The sequence below is a fragment of the Protopterus annectens genome, chromosome 6.part0 (genome assembly GCF_019279795.1).
Source record: "Protopterus annectens isolate FY-2018-M chromosome 6.part0, PAN1.0, whole genome shotgun sequence".
Lineage (NCBI taxonomy): Eukaryota > Metazoa > Chordata > Ceratodontiformes > Protopteridae > Protopterus > Protopterus annectens.
The window spans coordinates 268,182,375-268,204,746 of record NC_056737.1 but is presented as its reverse complement, the minus strand read 5'-3'; the positions used below and the strand labels follow the sequence as shown (position 1 = coordinate 268,204,746).

The 22,372-nt window shown below is 38.8% G+C and overlaps 1 protein-coding gene across 5 annotated transcripts in view; it reads left to right on the top strand.

Annotated features, from left to right (window-relative positions):
• VPS39 (VPS39 subunit of HOPS complex) overlaps window positions 1-22,372 on the top strand; it is a 1,019,836-nt gene that overhangs the window by 939,534 nt on the left and 57,930 nt on the right. For 2 of the 5 annotated variants that reach the window (XM_044074018.1, XM_044074019.1), the window contains exon 24: window positions 20,861-20,962. In XM_044074018.1, the coding sequence (XP_043929953.1) occupies window positions 20,861-20,956 (96 nt within the window). In that variant the 3' untranslated portion in view covers window positions 20,957-20,962. Of the gene's footprint in view, window positions 1-20,860; window positions 20,963-22,372 lie in introns of those variants that run through there. The other 3 variants (XM_044074016.1, XM_044074017.1, XM_044074020.1) reach the window with 2 other exon arrangements.

Sequence of the window (22,372 nt, the reverse complement as noted above, 5' to 3'; positions counted from 1 at the left end):
TGTTAAAATTCATGCCTCTGCTGTCTCTGTTCATTTCCCCACTGAGCAGCCCCTTTTCTCACACCCTCTGATCAAGCATTTCCGTAAGAGGGGCTAGCAATTTGAGGCCACCCAGAAGAGCACCAGCCCCAGCTTGGGACCTTAACTTTGTATTGGAAAAGCTCACCCTACCCCCCTTCAAACCAGCCTCTTCAGCAGAGCTAAAATTTCTCTCCTGGAAGACAACTTTCCTTCTGGCCATCACTTCAGCCAGAAGGGTCTCCGAGCTGCAAGCACTCATGGCTGTGGAACCCTTCATCATCTTCCATGCTGACAGGGTATCCCTAAGGTCTAACCCATCCTTCATGCCCAAGGTGGCTCTCAACCTATCCATTCATTTGCCCACCTTTTTCTCTAACCCACAGAACAAGGGGAAAGAATCCTGCACCCTCTAGATGTACATAGACAGCTCAGATTCTATCTAGACAGGACTAAATCCTTCAGAAAGTCTGATCATTTGCTGGTTAACTTTGCTGCAGGGGTAGAGGGAAAATCTTTCGCCAAACCATTTCCAAATGGATAGCATACTGCATCCATTTCTGCTACAAGCAACACGAAAAGCCTTCCCCCAAGGGGGTCAGGACTCACTCCACCAACGCAGCCTCCACCTCTGCAGCTTTCCTCAGAGGAGTCCCCACCAGGGACATCCTGGAGGCTGCCACCTGGATATCTGTTCACACCTTTACCAAACATTGCCACCTGCCTATCTTCTCCAAATCCAGGGCACAGTTTGCCTCTGCAGTCTTCAGGGCATCCTAGTCAGCCCCTAGTTTCCTTGACTGCCACCACCCATTTCCTCAGCTTTGGGAATCAACCCAAATGTGATGACTGCGACAGTGAAACACGAAGAACATAGTACAGTTGTGTACACTTACCATAAATGTAGATGTTCGAGTGTATTCCCTGTTGCAGTCCTGGTTTCCCTCCCTCCACCCCCTCTTCCTTCTTCTCTTTCCTTACAAGGGACATATTGGTATTTACTTTCTACTGGTTGGGGTTCTTCCACCAGAACCTGACTCCCACTTAGGGGCTCTTGACAGGTTAGGGCAAGAAAAACAGATGTAATGTCATTTGGCTGCCTTACTTTATAGTACTTGACAACCTGACGTCAGTCTTGAAGCGACAGCAACCGACGCAAAAATACTAAGCCCCTGTTATTTGGGCCGGCTGAGGGCTACCCTGGCAGGGATAACCCAAATGTGATGACTGCAACAGTGAATATACTAAAACATCTACATTTATGGTAAGTGTACACAACTGTACTTTCAGGGTCTGATGTAATCAATATGATGCCTAAATTTAAATGTACAGTAGTTGGCTTCTTGCAAAGTATTATTTAGTTTGTGGACTCCACTTTCAAGTTTTAGAATTGATTTACTCATTTTGTGATTAAGAATTATTACATCTACAGTTTCTGATCTATAGACAATTTGTGTCAAGTGATGCTATTTTTATAAGTATGTTTAAAGGATGGTTAAACTGAACAGACTTCAAATGGACATGTCAGGCTTTTGATCCTGAAGGTTTTATTGCATGTTTATATCTTTATAGATGTTTGGCATCACTTATTTTTTTTTGTAACCAGATTTCAAGGTGAATATTTAGTATTAAATGCATTTCATTTTTTTCTGTTAGTTTTTTTGTAATATTTTAAGTGTCATTATTCATTGATTTAGTTTTGGTATATGCAAAGTACTTAAGAATTTAAACACTGTAATGAACTTGAACTTCCAGACACCTTTGAAGGGTCACCTTTGGCATGTAGTGACTGAACCTTCAAATGAGTTCCCCTCCAAGGATATTCCAGATGTTCTTCGTGTTTCACTGTTGCAGTCATTACATTTGGGTTATCCGCTTGCAGTAGACCTCAGTCGGCCTGATTAACAAAGTCTTGGGTCCTGCGTCGGTTGCTGTCCCTTCTTCCATGATGTCAGGTCGTCAGGGGTAGAAAACATGCAGCCGACGCCATTACATCAGTCTTTCTTGCCATGCGGTGCCCGAAGCAGAAGCAGTTCGCAAGTGCTGGTCGGCTGACTCCTGAAATTTTCGTTTTCGAGTTTCAGAACCAAAGTCTTCAACTAAAGCTAAGTACCCCATTGGGAAAACTTTTTCTTGCTCCTTACCGATGTCAGTAAAAGTTAATAATTGCATTACTTGTGGAAAGCAAGTATCTCATAAAGATTTTAATTCGTACTGTATTCCTTGCCTAGGCCCTGACCACGACGTACCTTGCTGTCAGTTTTGTGCTTTATTTAATCAGCGCACTTTCCGTCGTCAGTATATTTTTGCCTCTGAATATTGCAGTTCTCAGTTTAGTTATCCAGAAATGTCGGTTAGCCATCCGACTACCGGGATTTCGAAAAAACGCAAAGATAAAGACAGAGACAGGCCACCGAGGTCCAAAACTGCCGATGACACTTCTCTTAAGCCAGTCGCCAATTCGCCAGTACTCAGTGAGGCGCCTTCGCAGCCCCTGATACCCACTACTTCTGATTCGCAGGCCTCTACTGAGACCCATTCAGAGGTCCAGTATGCCACGAGATGCTTCAACTATGGAACCCGCAGATGTCTCTACCTTGGATGGGTCCGGCGCCACTGTGCAGGCACGGGCTTGTGAGGGTGTATTCAAGCCTATGGACTTGCATATTAAACCGACACCTCCTTCTTCATTTAGGCTTAAATCTCAAACCATGCCTAAAAAACCGATGCCCAGGCCGCATGCTCAGGCCTCTATGCCTAAAAAACAAATGATAAGAATGGCTGAAGATCTTATAACTCTAATCATGGGAAGCCAACCTCCCCCTTCTAAGAGACCTAGGACTGAAGTTGTTTATGAATCTTCTGACCAGGATTCTGATTTTTCTGGTGGTTCTGATGATCTGGATTTGCCCTTATCTACTTATGAGGATTCTGATGCAGAGGACTGTATTCCCTCTGCTTCTCCTCCAGAGGATTTTTCTTTTGGTGAAACCTTACATACTGAGAGAATTTCCAATGGGAAAGCCAGGATTTTTCTGATTCAAAAAAGAGGCTTAGGGATTTCTTACTCCTGCCTCAGCATAGTCCTTTAGCTATTCCTCCTGTACTAGACATTGTTGATGCTTTTTCAGAATCTAGTTTGGTCCCTGATTCTTTGCCTCCTGCTCCCAGAAAACCTGGCCGATATTACAGGGTTCCTGATTCACACAAGTTCCTTTTTAAAAATCCTATTGCAGATCCAGAGACTATTTCACTGGGACCCAAGGGCATTAAGGCTTCTACTGCTATAAAATCCTACCCCTTCTGATAGAGACTCCAGGGCGCTGGATAGATGGGGTAAGAAGATTTACACTTCTGCAACCTTGGTCATTAGGGCTTTAAACTGCCAGTTTCATATGTTAAAGTATCAGCAACATGTTATTGGATTGCTTAAACAGAAAATGATGTTGATTCCTGACTGTGTGGAAAATAAAGAATTACAGGATTTAATGCATTCTGCCGAACAGGTTGGAAAACATACTTTGCAATGTGGATTTGATTCATTAGAGGCCTCTTGCAGGGCTGCTGTTACTGGGTCTGTGCTCAGAAGGCATGCTTGGCTTAAGGAGCAATCTTTGCCTGATCATGTTAAAGCTAAATTGTTGGATGCTCCCTTAAATCAGGACCACCTGTTTGGCAACAAGGCTGAGGAAGTTCTTAAAAAGATGGAAGATAAAGCTAAATCTATGCAAACTGTTAAAGATTTCTTACAAGTTCAGCCTCCTAGATTTAGTAGGCACTGGCCCTCTAAGAATTGGTCCATTCCAGCCCCTTCCAGGTCTTCTGAAGCCAAACCCAGACACAGCAGAAACCCCAGGTTTCAGTCCCAGGGGACACACAAGACTAAGCAGTGGGTGGTTTCTGCACCCAAATCAGGGAGTAGTCAAGACTCCCCTCTATGGAAAACTGTCTCAGTGATTTGCTTTTAAAACTTCCAAGCACTTCCCAACTGAATGCTCCTTTAGGTGGAAAGATTTGTCTGCAGGCCAAAAACTGGGAACTCATTACCCAGGACAAATGGGTTTTAAATATAGTGTCCCAAGGATGCAGATTTCACTTCCACACCTTACCAACACCAAGCGGGTGACCAGATCTACCCCCAAATCAGTGGGCAGAGGCCCAAAATCAAGTACTCTCTCTTAAGCATGGGGGCTATTCCGTTGGTACCAGAAGAGGAAAAGGGACAAGGTTTCTATTCGAGACTTTTTCTGGTACCCAGAAAAGGCAATACATGGCGTCATGTCCTGGACCTTTCTACTCTAAATAACTTTCTGGTGATTCCAAAATTCAAGATGCTGACTCTTCACCAGCTGCTTCCTATGCTAGGCAAAGATGCATGTTTGGCAACACTAGACTTAAAAGAAGCATACCTGCACATCCCTATCAGGGAGTCTTGCAGAAGATACTTGCGCTTCAAAGCAGGCTACATGCACTATCAGTTCTCTGCACTGCCCTTTGGCTTATCTACTGCATCCAGGGTATTCACAAAGTGCCTAGCTCCAGTCATTGCGTTCTGCAGGCAAAGAAATATTCAAATATATCCATACCTGGATGATTGTCTAATTCAGGCAGAAAGCCAGGACATACTTTTGAATCATCTGGCCTTTGTTCAAAGGGTACTGACTTGTCTGGGGTACAGCATAAATGAAAATAAATCACACCTGGTACCCTGTCAACAAATTATATTCCTGGGAGCAAGCTTGAATACAACTTCTCAGATGGCTTTCCTCACTCCAGAGAAACATACTCATTTGACAACCTACTTCAAACTAGTGGCCACAAAAACCCAGTTATCTGCAATGCAAATACTGCAAACCTTGGGGTTCATGGCCTCCTGCATTCTTCTAATTCTATATGCAATGCTGCATATGAGGAAACTTTAATGGTATCTCAAAAGCCTATGGTGTCAACATTTCTCAGGATCTAGAAGCTATGATTCCTATCATACCATGCCTACTCCTAGAGTTCCATTGGTGGGCAGAGGCCTGCTACCAAAACAAGGGACTACCATTGACACTACCCCCCTGCCCATCCAAATCCTAACAACAGACGCATCAGACTATGCATGGGGGGCTCACCTGGCAGGGAAGTGCATTCATGGCAAATGGAACCCAAGTCAAATGCACCTATACACAAATCAAAAGGAAATGCTAGTTGTATAGAATGCTCTGACAACCTTCAAGGACCACATTCTTCCAGGACAACTAATGGTAAAGACAGACAACACCATGGTCATGTGGTACATAAACAAGCAGGGGGGTACACACTCTTACCCCCTCTGCAGACTAGCCATTGTATTGTGGAACACAGCCTTGAGCTACCAAGTGAATCTACAAGCTCAATTCCTGCCAGGAAAAATAATACACTGGCAGATGGCGAAACCTCATCAACCCACACGAGTGGAAACTGGAACCAAGGATTTTCAACATGTTGACAAGCAAATGGGGGAGCCCAGATATAGACCTGTTTGCCTCCCCCCAGAACCATCAATTGGACAAATCTTGCACAAGGAATCCCCACAAACTAGCTTGGAAAGTGGATGCTCTATCCTTCAGCTGGAAAAACCTATCAGTTTATGCCTTTCCTCCTCTGCCTCTGCTCTCCAAGGTACTACTAAAGATCAAACAGGACAAGCCAAGGACAATTTTAATTGCACCAAACTGGCCACGCCAACACTGATACCCCCCCTCCTGCGTAGTGCGTCACACTTGGCCCCATGGCACCTGCCTCAGACTCCTTCCCTGTTGTGTCAGCAGGAGAACCAGATTCTGCGCCCTCAGCTGCAAACCCTGAACCTAGCAGCCTGGCTAATTACCTAATCTCTCCTTTACCACCCCTCAGTAAATCAGTGATGGATATCATTTTAGAGGCTAGGAGGCGTAGTACTAGAAAATCTTATGCTGCAAAATGGAAAAGATTTTGTACCTAGAACCAATCTTGAGGGATGAGCGCAGCAGTACCTAATTTACCTCAGATTCTACAATATTTGATTGAGATGCTTCATAAGGGCTTGTCCTTTTCCTCCATCAAAATTCATGCCTCAGCCATTTCAGCTCATTATAGCACAGAACCTCCCCTCTTCTCTCACCCACTGCTCAAGCAGTTCCTCAGAGGGGCCAAAAATTTAAGGCCACCAAGGAGAGCTCCAACTCCAGCCTGGGACCTTAACTTTGTCTTTGAGAAACTCACTCTTCCTCCTTTTGAGCCAGCTGCTACTGCAGATTTAAAATACCTTTCCTGGAAGACAGCTTTCCTTTTAGCAATCACTTCTGCAAGAAGGGTATCTGAGTTACAGGCCCTTATGGCAGTGGAGCCTTTCATCATCTTTCATGCGGACAAGGTGTCCCACAGAACCATTCCCTCCTTCATGCCCAAGGTGGTATCCATTGTGACTCTTAATCAGTCCATTCATTTGCCTACCTTCTTTCCTAACCCACAGAACAAAGGGGAATGAATACTGCACTCCTTAAATGTTCACAGACAACTTAGATTCTACTTTCTACTTGGACAGGACTAAACCTCAAAGGAAATCTTAACAACTGCTGGTGGCATTTGCTGCAGGGATAGAGGGGAAAGCTATTTCAAGGCAAGCCATTTCAAAATGGATAGGCCACTGCATTCATTTCTGCTATAAGCACCATGGAAAACCAGGGCTCCATCTACCTCTACAGCCTTTCTCAGGGGCGTCCCTACAAGGGACATACTAGAAGCTGCTACCTGGAGTTCTGTACATACTTTCACCAAGCATTATCATTTCCCAATTTTTTTCTCTAAATCCAAAGCTGGTTTTGCCACTGCAGTCTTGCAGAGCCTTATAGCTGGTCCTAATTCTATTTAAATTCCTCCTCCCAACCTTAGCTTTGGGAATCTACCCAAATGTAATGACTGCAACAGTGAAACACGAAGAACATAGTACAGTTGTGTACACTTACCATAATTGTAGATGTTCAAGTGTATTCATTGTTGCAGTCCTGTTTGCCCTCCCTCCAGCCCCCTTTCTTCTTTTGGCTATACCTCTAGTCTCACTTACTATGCTCAAAAAGCTTTTTGGTGTATTTGCTTTTTTGTTGGAGGTATATCCTTGTATTATAGATTTAATTGCTTCCCATTGGGGGGCACCTGACATCTGGGGCAAGAAAAACTGATGTAATGGTGTCGGCTGCATGTTTTATACCCCTGACGACCTGATGTCATGGAAGAAGGGACAGCAACCGACGCAGGACCCAAGACTTTGTTAATCAGGCCGACTGAGGGCTACTGCAAGCAGATAACCCAAATGTAATGACTGCAACAGTGAATAAACTTGAACATCTTCATTTATGGTAAGTGTACACAACTGTACTTTCTTCAGGTAATTTCAAGGAGCATGTAACCTTTGCAGCTGTTGAATGAGTCACCTAATGGGTTCCCTTCTGAATATTCAAAAATCATGTAGACACCATGAACGTCCAACCTTCGCAGTTAATGAATGAGACATTTAATGGGTTCACCTCCAAGGATATTGCTGCTGTTCTGCTAGATGAAGTTTCAGAAGGCTCAGTGTCTTTGAAGTTTTCCAGTCATCTTCCCCACTGACAGGATGAATTGCCACTTGTTTTGTGAGAAGATGGTGTCCAGTTTACTGGTGTCAGCCCCAACCTCTGCCATCTTTAACTCCCACAGGTTTACCAAGACGCATGTGGCTACCTGGCATAGAATTAGGCTGCAGATGGCCAACACCTTCTCCTCTGAGGAAGAAGGGTTGTCCCCCACCAAGCTCATCAGTCTGAAAGTTGAACAAGGATGATTTAGCCTATTTGATCCATATCTCCTCTTCTCTTGTATGTGTTACATATGTCTGTGTAATAATTGCTTTTGGCTCCTTAGACAATAATTGAGGCTTTCTTAAGTGAACCACAATTCATCAAACATAAGCAGTTGACCACATATGTTAGCCGCCTTGTAGTTTATCAACATCATCTAAGATGGAAACTGCATATGTCATCAAAAACCAGCAAAAGACAATAATTTGGCATCAGAATATCAAAAAAGCAGGACTTTCAAGATGGCTTCACATTGAGTAGCAGCTTAATTCTTGCTCTCCCGTTGTGAATACAGAAACTTAGTAGAGAAAGCCAGTGGACCAGGATTTCTGAGTAAATTTCAGTAACTGGCTAGTAAGTCCACCACCTGGATGCCAGGAAAAAAGAAATACAGAGGACCTAAAGGAAAATCTGCTACAAAAGGCAATGAAAAAACACTGACTGGGAAAAGTACTGTAGCTGTTCAGCAAAAAGCAGTGCAAGCTCCAGACATGATTTCCAGTAATGTTGAGGAAAGTATAAATCAACTGCACACAGACCAGACTGAAATAAATGAAACACTGATGGAGTATATCACCTCAAACAATAAAAGGCTCGAAAAAATTTAAGAAGCTTTAAACAGATACTCAGATAAGATGATAAAACTGCAAAACTCAGAGGTCAAATTGAAGAAAAGGCTGACTGAATATGAGATTGCACAAAGAAAGAGATGTTTCAAAAAATAATAGAATTAGAGGACAGAGCATGTAGGGAAAACCTGAGATTTTCTGCTGTACCTGAGAAGCTGGAAGGAACAGACTCTATTAATTTCATGAAAGCAGAAATAAGCAACTGGACTGGTATTCCACAACAGGAACTGTTAACTGAAAGGGCATATCATGTGTATGCTCCAAACTTGGCTATGAGAAAACAACCTAGACCTTTAATAGTAAAGCTGCAATCTTAACAACAGAAGGAGTTGATTCTGAACACAAACTGTGACAGAAGGTCAAAGTACTAAAAGTGGGAGACAGCAGACTGTTTTGTGGAGAATCACTACTCATTGTACACCAGGCAGAAAAGGAATACATTTACACCATTATTCAGGGAATGTCGAGAAGCAAGTGTGAGATTCAAACTGCTGTACCCATCTATCTTCAGAATATTTTCCCCTGGTGGACGAAAATCATTTTTGATGAAGTACGCGCTAAGGAAGACATCCAAAAGTTTGTTCAACAGGCTGCAATTAATAAAAATGGTTTTATTACCCAAAATTTATGTATGTAGCATTAGCAATACAGTTACTTCCTGAAAGATGTTTTTTTAAAGAAATAAATTCATGCCTACTAAAATTGTTATGGTTCCCCAAAATAAGTAGATCAGCCCTAACACATCACATTAGACCATGGAAACAAGGAGGACTGAACTTTCCAGATATTGAGTCATATATAAAAGCATCCATACTCAAAACTGTTATAGATTGGATAAACCCTAATTATTCCACTAACTGGAAAGAATTATTAATGGTTATATCAATAAATGAGTTCTAGTTACTAAACAAATTCTCAATATTAGACAAAATTAATAAACTTTGGTACATATTAAGTATTAGTATGTAATATAATACAACAAATCCAACTAAAACATACTTGATTAATCATTGTATTAATTCCTTTAGAAAACTTATTAATGCAAATATGGGTTTAAAACTTTGGATTGACCTTTTAACCCCATTCATAATAACTAATAACTATCCTCATTCCTCATAAAATTTATAGAGAAACTATTACTTCTTGGGAACAAAATGGATTTATAAGTTGGTTTCAGAGTATTAAAAAATTAAAAGTTTTAGACTTCCAAATGATAAAAACTCCTTATAACATTCCATCACAGGACTGGTTAACTCTGCAAAGTATTCTTATGTACTCTCAAGACTTGTGTAGAATAATCAACAATTATTCCTTTTAAAGATATACCAGTCTTATAAATTGCTTATATGGTTTTATATATAATCATAATAAGAGAAATAGCATTTCATATTTATACAAAGAACTAATAAACTATAAAACAACACCTAAATCATCATATTAGCAGTTTATAACAAAAGGTCAGTCATTATAGTTAACAGAAGAAATTAAATAAAATGTTTTATTATCAGTAAACCACACAGCTATTGTACAACACTGGAAAGTATTTAATTGGAAATACTTACACAGAGCATTTTTAACCCCAGATAAAATTAACAAAATCAGCATCACCACAAATGGAATATGTTGGAGATGTGAACAGGTACATAAAGCAGACTGGAATCAGATTTTTTATGACTGTAGTAAAATTAAATCATATTGGCATGGAATTAATTACTTTTTACAAGCTTTAGTCAGTGAATCTTTCAACTTATCTAAAGCTTTGATTCTTTTAAATGTGAATGAAGGTCCTCACTTGAATAAAACAAATACATATTTGTTATGGACAATACTTGCAATTTTAAGAAAATGTATAACCAGAAGATGGCATTCAAACACATCACCAAATATGGAAGACTTTTATACTCTACTGAGGACTTCAGCATTGATGGAAATCAAAATAAAAGAAGTAAGTATTTATCCTAAGCCATTGGTTAACAATCTGTGGGAGAAAGTCATATCTTTGTTAGACACTTTGCAATAATTAATAGAGGTACTCTAACTGAAGTGTTAATTCTATAATGTACTTGTGTACTTTGAATACAGCTGAAAGGTCAGGCTGATGTAAATGTTGTATATAGTTATTTAAAATGTTATACATAAATATGAAAATATAATATTATTTGAAAATAAAAACTAAGTAAAAAAAAAAAGTTTGTTCAATAAAAGTGAGCTGTGAAACAGAGATTCTGTTCTTCTGGTAAAGTCCACAATGAGACTATACCAGTGAAACATTTCCCAGTGTTTCAACAGAAAATGCTTGAGAAAGGGAAGAAAGCACAGGAAATGGCTAAAAGAATCAAGAGTGCACTAGAGTTGAAGCAAAAACAGAGTTTGGCGATGGAGAGGAACAAGAATAGAACAAGAAAATCTGGAAATATTGGACTTTTCATGGACTTTGTTAAACTTGTAGGAGACTCTAAAGCATATGTCCTACTTCATGACATTAATATTTGGAGACTAACATCAGTAACTTGGAAAATGACAAATGTGGACTTTCAAAGCAGTAATTGTATTTGTGAAACAGGATAGAAGAAGAAAATATGGAAATATTGGGGACTTTTTTTGGACTTTGTTAAACTTGTAAAGGACTCTAAAACATATGCCCTACTTAATGTAATTAATGTTCGGAAAAGTGCTTAGGGTGGGGGAAGGGGGAAGTTTAACTGCAAGTAAAACATTTTTTTTTCTTAATAGTATTATTTAAATGGTGCATGATTTTTTTGCATGTTGTAAAGATTTTTCAGTTATTTTACGTGTAATGGAGATACTAATGTAAATAAGTACTCCTGTTTTTTTTCTTTCTCCCTTCTCTCTTTCTCCTTGTTCAGATTTAAGAATTGTAGACACTGCAATGTAAAAAAAAAAAAAAGAAAGATCTGGTTAAAAGAGCATGACAAAAGAAAAATGAGTATGCTTTTTCTCATTCTTACAAAGAGGAATGACTGGGTTAAGGCCATTAGCTTTATATAATATGTTTTAACAGAAAGCGAGTAAGTGAAAAAAAATATTGAATATTATAAGGCTTTTTTCTAATAAACAGATTTGTATCTAGTTCTCATGTCTCTAGCAGACAATCTGATAAAGAGAAATGGCTTGGAGAAATGTTTTCTGAAAGCATTCAAGTTTTTTTCCCAGCTGAGAGAGATATAAAGATAAGGCAAAACCAGACAACACTTACCATGGATAATCTTTCTTTTTGTTTAGCTGGAGTCTGCGTGTGTGGCTGTCCATTTTGAGCATTTGTTCCTATTAGAAGGGTAACATTTCAGTATTTGAAGATGTACATAGTTTTGTATGTAATTATTAATCTGTTTTAAGGGGATGTTAGGGGTGTATGTGCATTTTTGTTTGAAGGTTTTCAATAAAACAAAAAGTTCTGCAAGATGTGATATAGGCTGAAATGGAGATGACAAGAAAAATGTATAAAAGATTAACCTGCCAAACACTGTATGCATGTAAAACAAAGGTTGGAACTAGACATTTAATAAAAATATAACAAGGGATCCTGCAGAAGCATTAGAAATATTTTAGAAATTCTATAAAAGTCTGTGTAAAGCAGAGAAATATGGAAATAAAGAAAAAGGTACAAATGGAAATATTTATGGAAGAATTTAAATATGCCAAGGTTAGCAGTAGAGGAGGCTCAGTTACTAACAGGATAGGAGGAGATGAGATAAAAATAATGATGTATAACCAATCTACAGGGAAGTCCCCAGGAATAGGTGTTATTCCTATTTAAGTTTGGAAGCTAGGAGGGAAATAACTGATAAAGATCTGGAAGGTTTTGTTTCAGTATTTTAAGAGGAGGAAAAGTACCAACATCCTGGAAAAAACAGTAGTACCTGTAATACCTAAAGAGGGTAAAGATCCATCAGATCCAGCTTCATATGGGCCCATTTCAGTACTAAATCATGATTATAAAGTGTTTGTTTATAGTGGCTAAAATAATGGCAAAAGTGGTGCCAAAATTGATAGATATGGATTATTGTGGTTTTGTGGAAGGGAGGCAAACATTTGACAACTTTAACAAAACAGTGATGATCTAGAGAGAAGCAGAATGTAAGAAAATACCACTGTTGGTGGATCTTGATGCAGGGAAAGCATTTAACAGAGTAAGCTGGGACTTTATGAGCAGAGCAATGGAAGCATTTGCATTATGTTATAGAATTATAAGGTTGATTAGGAGGAAACATGGGGGATTGGAGATGAAAGATAATGTGTGCGGTGTCCTCTCTGATAATTTCTGTTTGAGTAGAGGAACCATGCAGGGGTGTCCTCTCTCCCTTTTGGTATTTGCATTACATTTAAAACTACTGGCAAAGAAAACAAGGGACTCAGAAATTCAAGGATATATTGGTACTGTAGTCAATAAAAGCTGGCTCTATTTGCATATGATTTTATTTTATGCCTGACAAAACCAGAAAGGGACATTACAGTTCTGTGGAACATATTGACAGTTTCAAACCTTTTCAGGATAAAAAATTAATGAATCTAAAACAGAAGCAATAGCAGTAAATTATGTACCCACGTACAAATAGTTTCAGCAGTTTCCTTACTTATGGGGACATGAAAAAAATGACGTATTTAGGAGTATGACAGCTAAGAATATGTGGGAAGAGACTAACCAAAGATAACACAAAAACTGAGAAAACGGAAGCTCTGTTATATGGATATTGATAGTAAGATACAAGCAGTTAAAATGTGTTTAGTTCTGTCTTATATACAGGTCAGGCATATTTTTATCAGTCAGACAAGAAGCTGTGTATAGCAATTAATAAAGAGCTGAAGGATTTTATCTGGGAGGGAGAGATAGCAAGAGTCATGTGGGACAAGCTTATTCTTGCAATAGAACTGGGCAGATTGGGATTACCAAGTTGAAGGTGTATTTTAGAGCAACACAGTTAAAGCTCTCATATGTAGCACAAGCAGAAAAACTATAGTTCAAAGTGGAAAGAGTTGATGAAACAGGAGGAAGCTCAATAACAGGGAGAGACTGGGATTTTGGATGCAGACCTTTAAGAATAACAATAATCATATGGAATATTATATTCATAAAGTAGCAGAAGGTATTCTAAAAACTAAGCTAACATGGGAATAGAGAAAGGAGATTCTGTCGATAGGTATGACTGCAATTAGGGATACAGACAGTAGGCAAGAGGGGCTGCAGTATATTGGAGAAAACTGGCAAAAGAGCCAAGGTATTGGAAGCAAGTAACTAGAGAGAGAAAGGTAATATAATGGGAAAATGCCAAGAAGTTATTTGGACTGCAGGCTGAAGACTGCCTTCCCTATCAAGGATTAATATCAGAGTATAGGCAAAGAGAAAATAATAGGGTGTCCTAAATAAAAGACCAGCACTGGTAGGGTTTTTAATAGAATCTATAACAGAAATTGCAGTTAAGAAAGAAATAATTAGTAGAGATATATAGTTGAGATAGAAAGTATTGCAGGATAACTCTAAGAATAAATCAGAGGAGGTTAGGAGAGATTGGGAAGAGAGATTGGATAATCAATTCACAAAGAAGCAATGGGGGATACATGTATTCCTAAATATGCAACAAAATCTAGACGATTTAAGATCTTTGCTTGGAGGTGTTTACAAAAATATTTTTATACCCCAAGCAGACTCCAAAGACGTTTTTCACAGGTAGACAGCAAATGTTAGAGGTGTGATGGGAAAGAAAGAGGTAACTGGGAACCAGACCTCCCAACCATACCGAATTACTCGGTATTTACCGAGTTTTGGGGTCCAAATGAAGGGGTGCCACGATTCCCGATTGGCACCCCTTCATTTCCGATTTTTTTGCTTTATTTATTTATTTTTTTTAAAAATCGCGCTGTCAGGGCTGACGTCATCACGTGCGTGATGACGTCAGTGCCGTCAGGGCTACCAGCCAGTCGGAATTGAGCTCAAGAGCTCACGTCATTATTTCCGACTGTCTGCGAGCGGGAATACAGCAGCAAGCAACGGTTGCTTCAACCGGGCAACCCTAATGGATTATGGCAGTAATGTTTGTTTTATTTTTTTACGAGCTGGCTGCAAGCAGGAACCAGGAATACAGGCAGCAACAACGAGAATTATGAGGGAGTCGCAGCAGTACTATCGGTTCGGTTTGGTTTTATATTTCCAAATTCCAAGCGGTAAGCAGCAGGCAGCGCGAGTGGGTAAACGTGGGACGAATAAAGCACCCGGTTAATTAGGTAAGAAACAAAGGTGTGTCTGTGTGTGTGTGTACAAATGCACAAATATACATAAATATTTCTGCATTGTACTGACTACTGATATTCATTTGAGAGTATAGTGTGTTCATATAATGTGTTTGTGTTCACACTGTAGTCTCAAACGAATATCAGGACAATGCAGAAATATTTATGTATTTGCTTTTTCACTTGATGGCCTTGATAGTGCAGCTAAGTAGATGTTAGAGCAAATGGCAATTGGCTTTACTTGTGGAAACTAAGCAACCTTGAGAAGGTTGCTGATGTGGTTGTTAGGGAGTGTTTGAAGTCTTGTGCAGTGGAATGAAACTTTGGGCTGTGTTATTAAGCTATTTTTTGTACTCAAGAATTTGATTCTACTGTGTGGCTCTGAGTGGGTTGCTTAGTTGGACAATGCTGTGGGGCTTTTGGGGGCTAGAATAGTATCCTCTGTGGTCTCTTCGACTGCATATCAGATTTTTTTGTATTAAGAGTTGAGAGCTATGGTGAGAAGTGAGAGCACAATTTATATTCCCCCATTAGTGGCTTTGTTGTTTATCCAGGTTTTTTGTGCTAAGAGTTTGAGAGAGCTATAGTAAGAAGTGAGAACTGAATTCACTAAATGATAGCCATTAAGTTTCAGTCTTCCTATTTTTCAAGCTGCTGATTTAACACACTGGTATGTTGCACTGACTGTAGTATATAGGGTTCTGGTTTCAAGACTTGTCAGTAACATGTATGGTGATAGCACAAAATTTTATTCTAGCAACTTTCCAAAATTATACAAGCAATGTTTAAAATGTGTCCCTGGTTTTTGACCCTTTGCCCCCCACCACCAAAAAAAACTTTATTTGAAAATAAGTGCAAGAAGCTGTGCAAGATGCCTATGGCTTACACTACTGTTATGTTTATAGTTTGGGAGTGGAAGTAGATTTTTATGATAGAAATGTTCTGAATTGGGCAGTTTTGTAATTACTGGTTCATGCATTTTTTTCATTGCCTACAGTACAGCCTACTGGAAAAATATTCATTCAAACAAGAAATTTAAAATGCACTAACAAGTGTGTGCTGCATTATACAAGGAATATAACTTAGTCAGGAAGGTGTATCAAAGAAAAGAACACATGTATGTTTCTTGTTTTGTGTGCAACGGACCAATGATTTGCAAACAGCCCAAAGGTAATCTTTATCCACCACTGGCCAGATGCATTTTCTTTGTATGTTGTGGTGTGGGTTTCAGTGCTGTTTCACTGAAAGTGAGTTTCAAGGGCAGAGAAGTTTTAATGTCAAGTCTCTTTTCATTGTGAGACAGTATTGCTTTGTTTATCAAATGTCTGTCAGTGTTTGTGCATTGATGTGCTGCAAAATGTAAATATAAAATCCAAATAATCATTGATTGTAGACGTAAAGCAGTATGCACACAATAGTGCTTATGGTAAATGGGGCAAAATAGCCAGGTAATAGGACATTGGAATCTGGTGCCATATTTTGTTTGAATTGTTCTTCAGTTTGCGTTTGAAAGCTGGTATCCCAAAATTCCATCGGAGTGGGTGGGGTTACATAATTATGTATGGAAATTAGATGTTAATCAGCGTACAGATTTGTACCTATTTTTCATGGGCCTTGTCCAGATTTTTGATGTTTCCAGGTTTTTTCTGAGAGTGTAATGAGTTGGCAGACTTTAAAGATTCCCTGCAAAAACTGTTCTCTTGGAAATACTGGGTGAGCAGATTGGAGTAATTAGGGATTTTTTGAGCTGTGATACAGAGTCAGAATTGCCTACACATAGTAAGGCCTTTCTGAGTCTAACTTTGATGGCTGACAAAAAAGCAATTACTAGAAAATGGAAATCAAAGTCTAAACCAACTTTACTAGAAGTAGTGAAGATAGTAACAGAGAAAAACAACTGGAGCTAGGATCTTTAGAAAAGGGTAGGAGCAAATTACTTAGGAAAAAAATGGGAAATGCGGGATCAATACATGTAGTGGAGGAATGAGGTTTAAAAGAAGGCAGGATGTGAATGAGCTACATAATGGTTAACTGACAAAGTGATGAGTAATGTTTGCAGCCACAGTTGTAACAGCACAATCTGAAATGTATAATGTTTGCAACTGAGATTGTGTCGCTATGGTTTATTTTCATTTATATAAATGCAAGATTGCCTGTGTCATACATAATAATTTAATGAAGATGTTTCTTGTTAAAAAAAAAAAAAAAAAAGGAATGTCAATAAAAGTTTGCATTGGCAACTGCAGCATGAAACAGTAAAAGCAAGATTCTTAAATGGGAAGCCCATTTATATTATAGTCACTGTTGCAATGCAAGTGGTCTGCAGTGCCTGAGTCCTGCCCTGAGCTTCTGTGGGACTTGGGCTGAAATTATGTGAAAACTGATGATCATGGTATAGAATGGCTTCCGCAAGTAAAAGAAAAAAGGAGAAGCCAAACTTGAAGCACTATAGTACTGCACTCCGTACTGTCACCCTACCCATTACACCAATGAGTGTCTTCAGGTCAGTGGCAGCAGTTGCATATTTCCATAATGAAACAATGGTTCCATGACAAACACACGGATGTAGATTGTGTGAATTATTTGATATTAGAAGACATCAGTGAATTACATGGTTGCTTATGTGTAGTCAGCCACTTATGCCCATTGAAGTGTTGTGCTGACTTAAGAATATCTCGATTATTACATAGGGAGCCCCAAAAGACGTCATTTGCTAATACACTTAGATGCAATGACTGAGTACTTCACAATGGAGCCATTGAGGGGTCAGACTATCAGAAAAGGTATCTGAGCCTCTTTGGGTATAAGGAACAAAGTCCACAGCAGTGCAACCTGCATTCCTGCCATTTAGAGACACCTTTTGCAGATAGTTTAGAGCCAGATTCCCAGTCTCTGGTCCCAAAGCCTGATGGGTTTTCTAGGGTTGAATAATCCTGTAAATAACTGTATGGAAACCACACACAAGACCCAGTATTTGTAACCATGGGTGGTATCAGGGATCCAAGTTTAACTTTAGTCTTTGTACCCTGCCTAATAGTATAACAAATCTCTGGATAGATTTTTGTGAAAAGATCTGCGTTTCCTCTACCATTGCTTTTAGATTCCCTAGCTGCCAGATTCATAGCATAACATAGCAAGGGAGCATTCTGAAGCAGATTAAGGGCATGGCTTCTAAGATTCAGGATGAAACCATGAAGGACAGAATTAGAAGGCTTGCCCAACTGTTTCTGAAATAAGTAGACATGCAGTGAAGTGTGGTGAAGATGCCATCAGTGTCTATCAGTGTCTGACATGTGAGCTTAGCTACAGGCAAAGTAATTAGAAGGCACACATGGCTTACAATTCAGTCTTTGCCTTGGACAAGACTAACTATGACCATAATACTAGGAGACATGAGAAGTGAGCTAAAGAGAGCAATCATTCAGGAGTGGGTTACATTTTTTATTATGTTCCATTCATATTCTCAACCACTGCCTTTTGCAGTGATATCACCGCAGTATCTATCCGTAGATGATTTCCTGATACATTCTCCATACTTTGCAGCAGCACTGGAACTCCAGTGTCCACAGTGAGCTATAACTCTAGATGGGGATCCTTTCCCTTCCTTAGATAAAGCTTTCAGGTCTACACCCTTCATCAGTATGAGTCATTACAAAAAAATCAACATTTAAATAGGAGAATATAAAATCACATGCTTCAGCCCATCCCACTATCTAATTAACAATCAAAACTTGATGTAGTACACCATAGGCTGTTAGATGTTATCAGTGACTTCTCCTTTTTGTGTATAGATATATTAAATGTTTATATAAGTTATTAATAATTTTTATGTTTTATTTTGAACAGAAGAGTTTTTATGTAAAGCAAGACTTTTGTCTTCTTTTTAGTATTTTTTATATAGACCTTTATGAGTTGTATATTACTTTTAGTTTTGATTGGGATGGGCTGAAGCATGTGATTTTATATTCTCCTATTTAAATGTTGATTTTTAGACCAAAGCTATATCTAATAAAGTTCTTGGTGTGGTATCATGATCCTTTCCCTTCCCACAGCCAACTCCTCTGGGATCAAGTCCACTAATCGAACTCAGATCATCTGAGTCAGGTTTTTCCAGAAATTCAGTTGAATCGCACACTATTGGCTCTTAAACTAGGATTTAAAAGATGCAAGTAGTCATATTTGCTGTAATGTAAGGTAAATGTCATCACTTGTAAGAAACCCTTTGTAAGAATTACTTTGTGCATATCTGTTTTCCTGGGGATGGAGAACTAATGTGGCAATTTTGCATGCTAAGATGCGAGAGAATTGTTGCTGCATACTGCGGATATCACCTTTAAGGAGTGACATGACTTAAAATAAGGACAGTGGTCCCTGCATTAAATAGGTGGTTGAATGAAGTAACATTGATTTTTCATTTTTGTGAAAATTCTGGAATTTGGACAATGAACACTATGAACATGTAATTTCATAGAATTTTACATTTTAAGCTACAGCAGTCATTGATAACTTGCATTTTTTTATGTTTGCTTTTAGTCGGACTTGGTTTTCTTTAATTAGTACATTAAAAATCTGTTTCACATATTCTAAAAATAGACTGAGTAAAGTGTTATAATTGAAGAGTACATGTAACACTCGTGGCTGTAATTTTTGGAATTTTAGTTCATGAAATGGATTTTCATTTTAACCATATACCATTGTTCCTTGTTTTAGGATACTTGGCTTGCAGGTATGGACGCTAACTTGGTTAGTAAGAATTAAGAGTTGCTTTAGTTCCATCACTAGAATGTGATTTTACAAGTTTGGTGGGAAAGTGTTTTTCTCACTTGAGAGAATGATTTTTAGAAGGAAAGTGGAAATATATGTGGATCTTTGTTTAGAATCTTGAGGAATCTCTACCAGAAACACCTTGAAGGAAATGTGTTTGAAGTACTATAACAAGTGCATGGGTATATAAAACTGACGACCTGTTTGCATTCTATCACTGTTATTTGTTTTAGTCCCATGACAAGGAACTGTCAGATAATTTGAACCCAACAGAAGGAAAGAGTTATTTTTGTGAAACTTTTTCTTTATAGTTCAATGTGTAATGCACCATGGGAGCTGAGGTCCTGCATACTTCTGCAACAAGGAAAAAAACGCACACTGCATGGTTTTCAGTGCAGTGTATGCTTACCCTTTCATTCTATGTAGCTTCAAACACCCATAACTATGATGTCATGTCAGCATTTAACTCACTCCGATTACTTATTTTATTTTGTTTAGTTGCAAGCTGTCTTCAGGCCTTAGCTATTTATTTGTACTTCAGGAAATTGCCCTTAAGTGTTCCTTCATGGCAGTCATGACAGCGGTGACTGCCTACAGTTTAAATGATAAAAGAAAATCACTACAAGTATTTTCTTCTTTTTCTCAACTGATGACTTTCTGCAAATGAGTTGGTCAGTTTTTTTTCCCCCATTCCACTGCAGGTGAACATCAGCTGCACCCAGCTCCTTTCCTTATTCATTTGGTCTACTGACTGGACCTGCCTGCCTTAGACTTCCTGGGCTCAGCTCAACCTACTCCTGGACTAGTGAGGAAATCAAGGGTGCTGGTGCTGCATTATGGTGCATGCTGCAGAGTGTGATGTCATTATCGTTCCCTTGGAGGTGTATGCTGTCTTAAGTGCATACTCAACCTCCCGACTAAGTGGCTGTCTGTTTAGGTACCATGGAGATTGCCTGGACTTTATGCTGCTTATTGCAGTAAGCCTTTAGTCTGCCTCCTGCACCTTGGATGGGAAAGCTGATATTGGCTGCTCACTCCTGTCCTTAACCTGTGGCCCCTGCAATACCCACGCTGCTAATTGAAAACAAGACTCTGTGGAGGCAATAAGAGCTTATCCATTTGCACCACAGCCCTCCTATAGTTCATGTGAAAGTTTTGTACCTCTGATATCTTTATTTGTCTTTCTTGACTGACTGCCTACTGTTTTGTGCACATTAGCAGTTCGGGTAGTTGTGTTATTGTGCGTTATTCTGGGGATGTAGTTGTTCCATCAAAAGAAATCTTCTGTTATCAGAAGCTTTGCCAAATGGTGTGTTCAGCTTGATCTTTCTAGCTGCCTGAATTGTTTCTTTGTTCTTTTAGTGCCAAGAACAGAGGATTTTCCATCACCAAGTCAAATGTGTAATAACAGAAGAGAAGACCTGCCGGGTTTGTAAAAAGAAGATTGGAAACAGGTAATGATTTTTTTTTCTAACTTCACATCACAAGTCTCCTATTTCCTCTGTAATGGCTTTTTGTCACCAGTTATGTAAAATTAAGATTACTCTAGCTGGTCATGTGATCTCTCAGAAAGGCATTTTTTTTACATTATTCTTAGAAATGGAGCCCACAAAAGTTTGCCTTTATGAGCAGAAACCATTTTGTTAATTTTTAATATTAAAAATATATATTTTAAAAAACAGGAGTAAGAAATAATGTATCTCATTTAGAATCCTCTATTATTCATAGTTTATTCCAACATGAAATTTTTGAGTAAAACTGCTTCATAATGCATAATTGTGAGGCACAATATATTCTCTCTGACTTAGTGGGGTGCAGTAATCCAGGTCTTTGCATCACAAGACTTGCTTTGAAATGTTTCTATGTATAAAAACTTCTACACACCTTATATAAAATGTAAAATGGATAAAAGAAAGAGAGCAGACAACAAAGCAATAATGTAGGCTATCAGCACAGCCTAAAATATATCAAGAATTTTGTTTACAGGAGTCGCATCCATATAAAACAGCAACATCAAATTTGTATATAGGGTCACATCCATATAAGCCTAAAGCAATAAAAATAAAAAGGTGTATAAAATAATCTGTTTATAGGCTTATCTAAGGCATGAGCAAAGTGGAAGGCAAGGGAGATATGATGTTGGGTGGAAGTGGTAAGTGCAAGATCTGCAGATTAATTTCTTTTGTCGCAGACTGAGGTACAGGGGTCACTGAAATAGCCTCTCAAGGAAAGAGGTGGAAGCAGCTAAGAAGTCAGCATAAAACACTTCATTTATTTGGCTTTAGATAATTGAAGAAAATATATTATTCAAGACCTAATTGTAATTACTTGTTTACTTAATACTGAAATATCCTGATTTCATAGCTTTAGGATTCAGTCCTGACTTCTGGTGGCTGGTATGCTATTTTTCATTCTCTCTGTGTAGGTTTTCTTTGGGTGCTCTAATTTATTTCCTAAACTGTATAGGCTGATTGATTGTACTACTTTGATCATATTATGTGAGATACACCCTTGTTGAGGTCATGGCTGAAAAGGGTTTATGAACCAACATACTACGATGACTTCATGCAGCCTATGTAAGGTCTCCATATCATACCCGAATTTGACGATTTTGAGGGGAAGCCTAACCTTGAGCTTTTCTGGTTTGTAATTTTTTTCCAGGTAATACTAACCATTAGTCTACAGTAGTGGGTTCAGGCTTTAACTGCTTTGTAGTAATACTTTTCTCACTTGACACTGATAGTAAAAGTCAAAGACCAGCTTTGGGATGGGGTTTTATTACTTGTTTCCCTTGATGAAAGATATGCAAGAAAGTTATTAGGGAAATCTTTTTCCACGGTCTTGTTGCATTGTGGAAAAAACATGTCCTGAAGT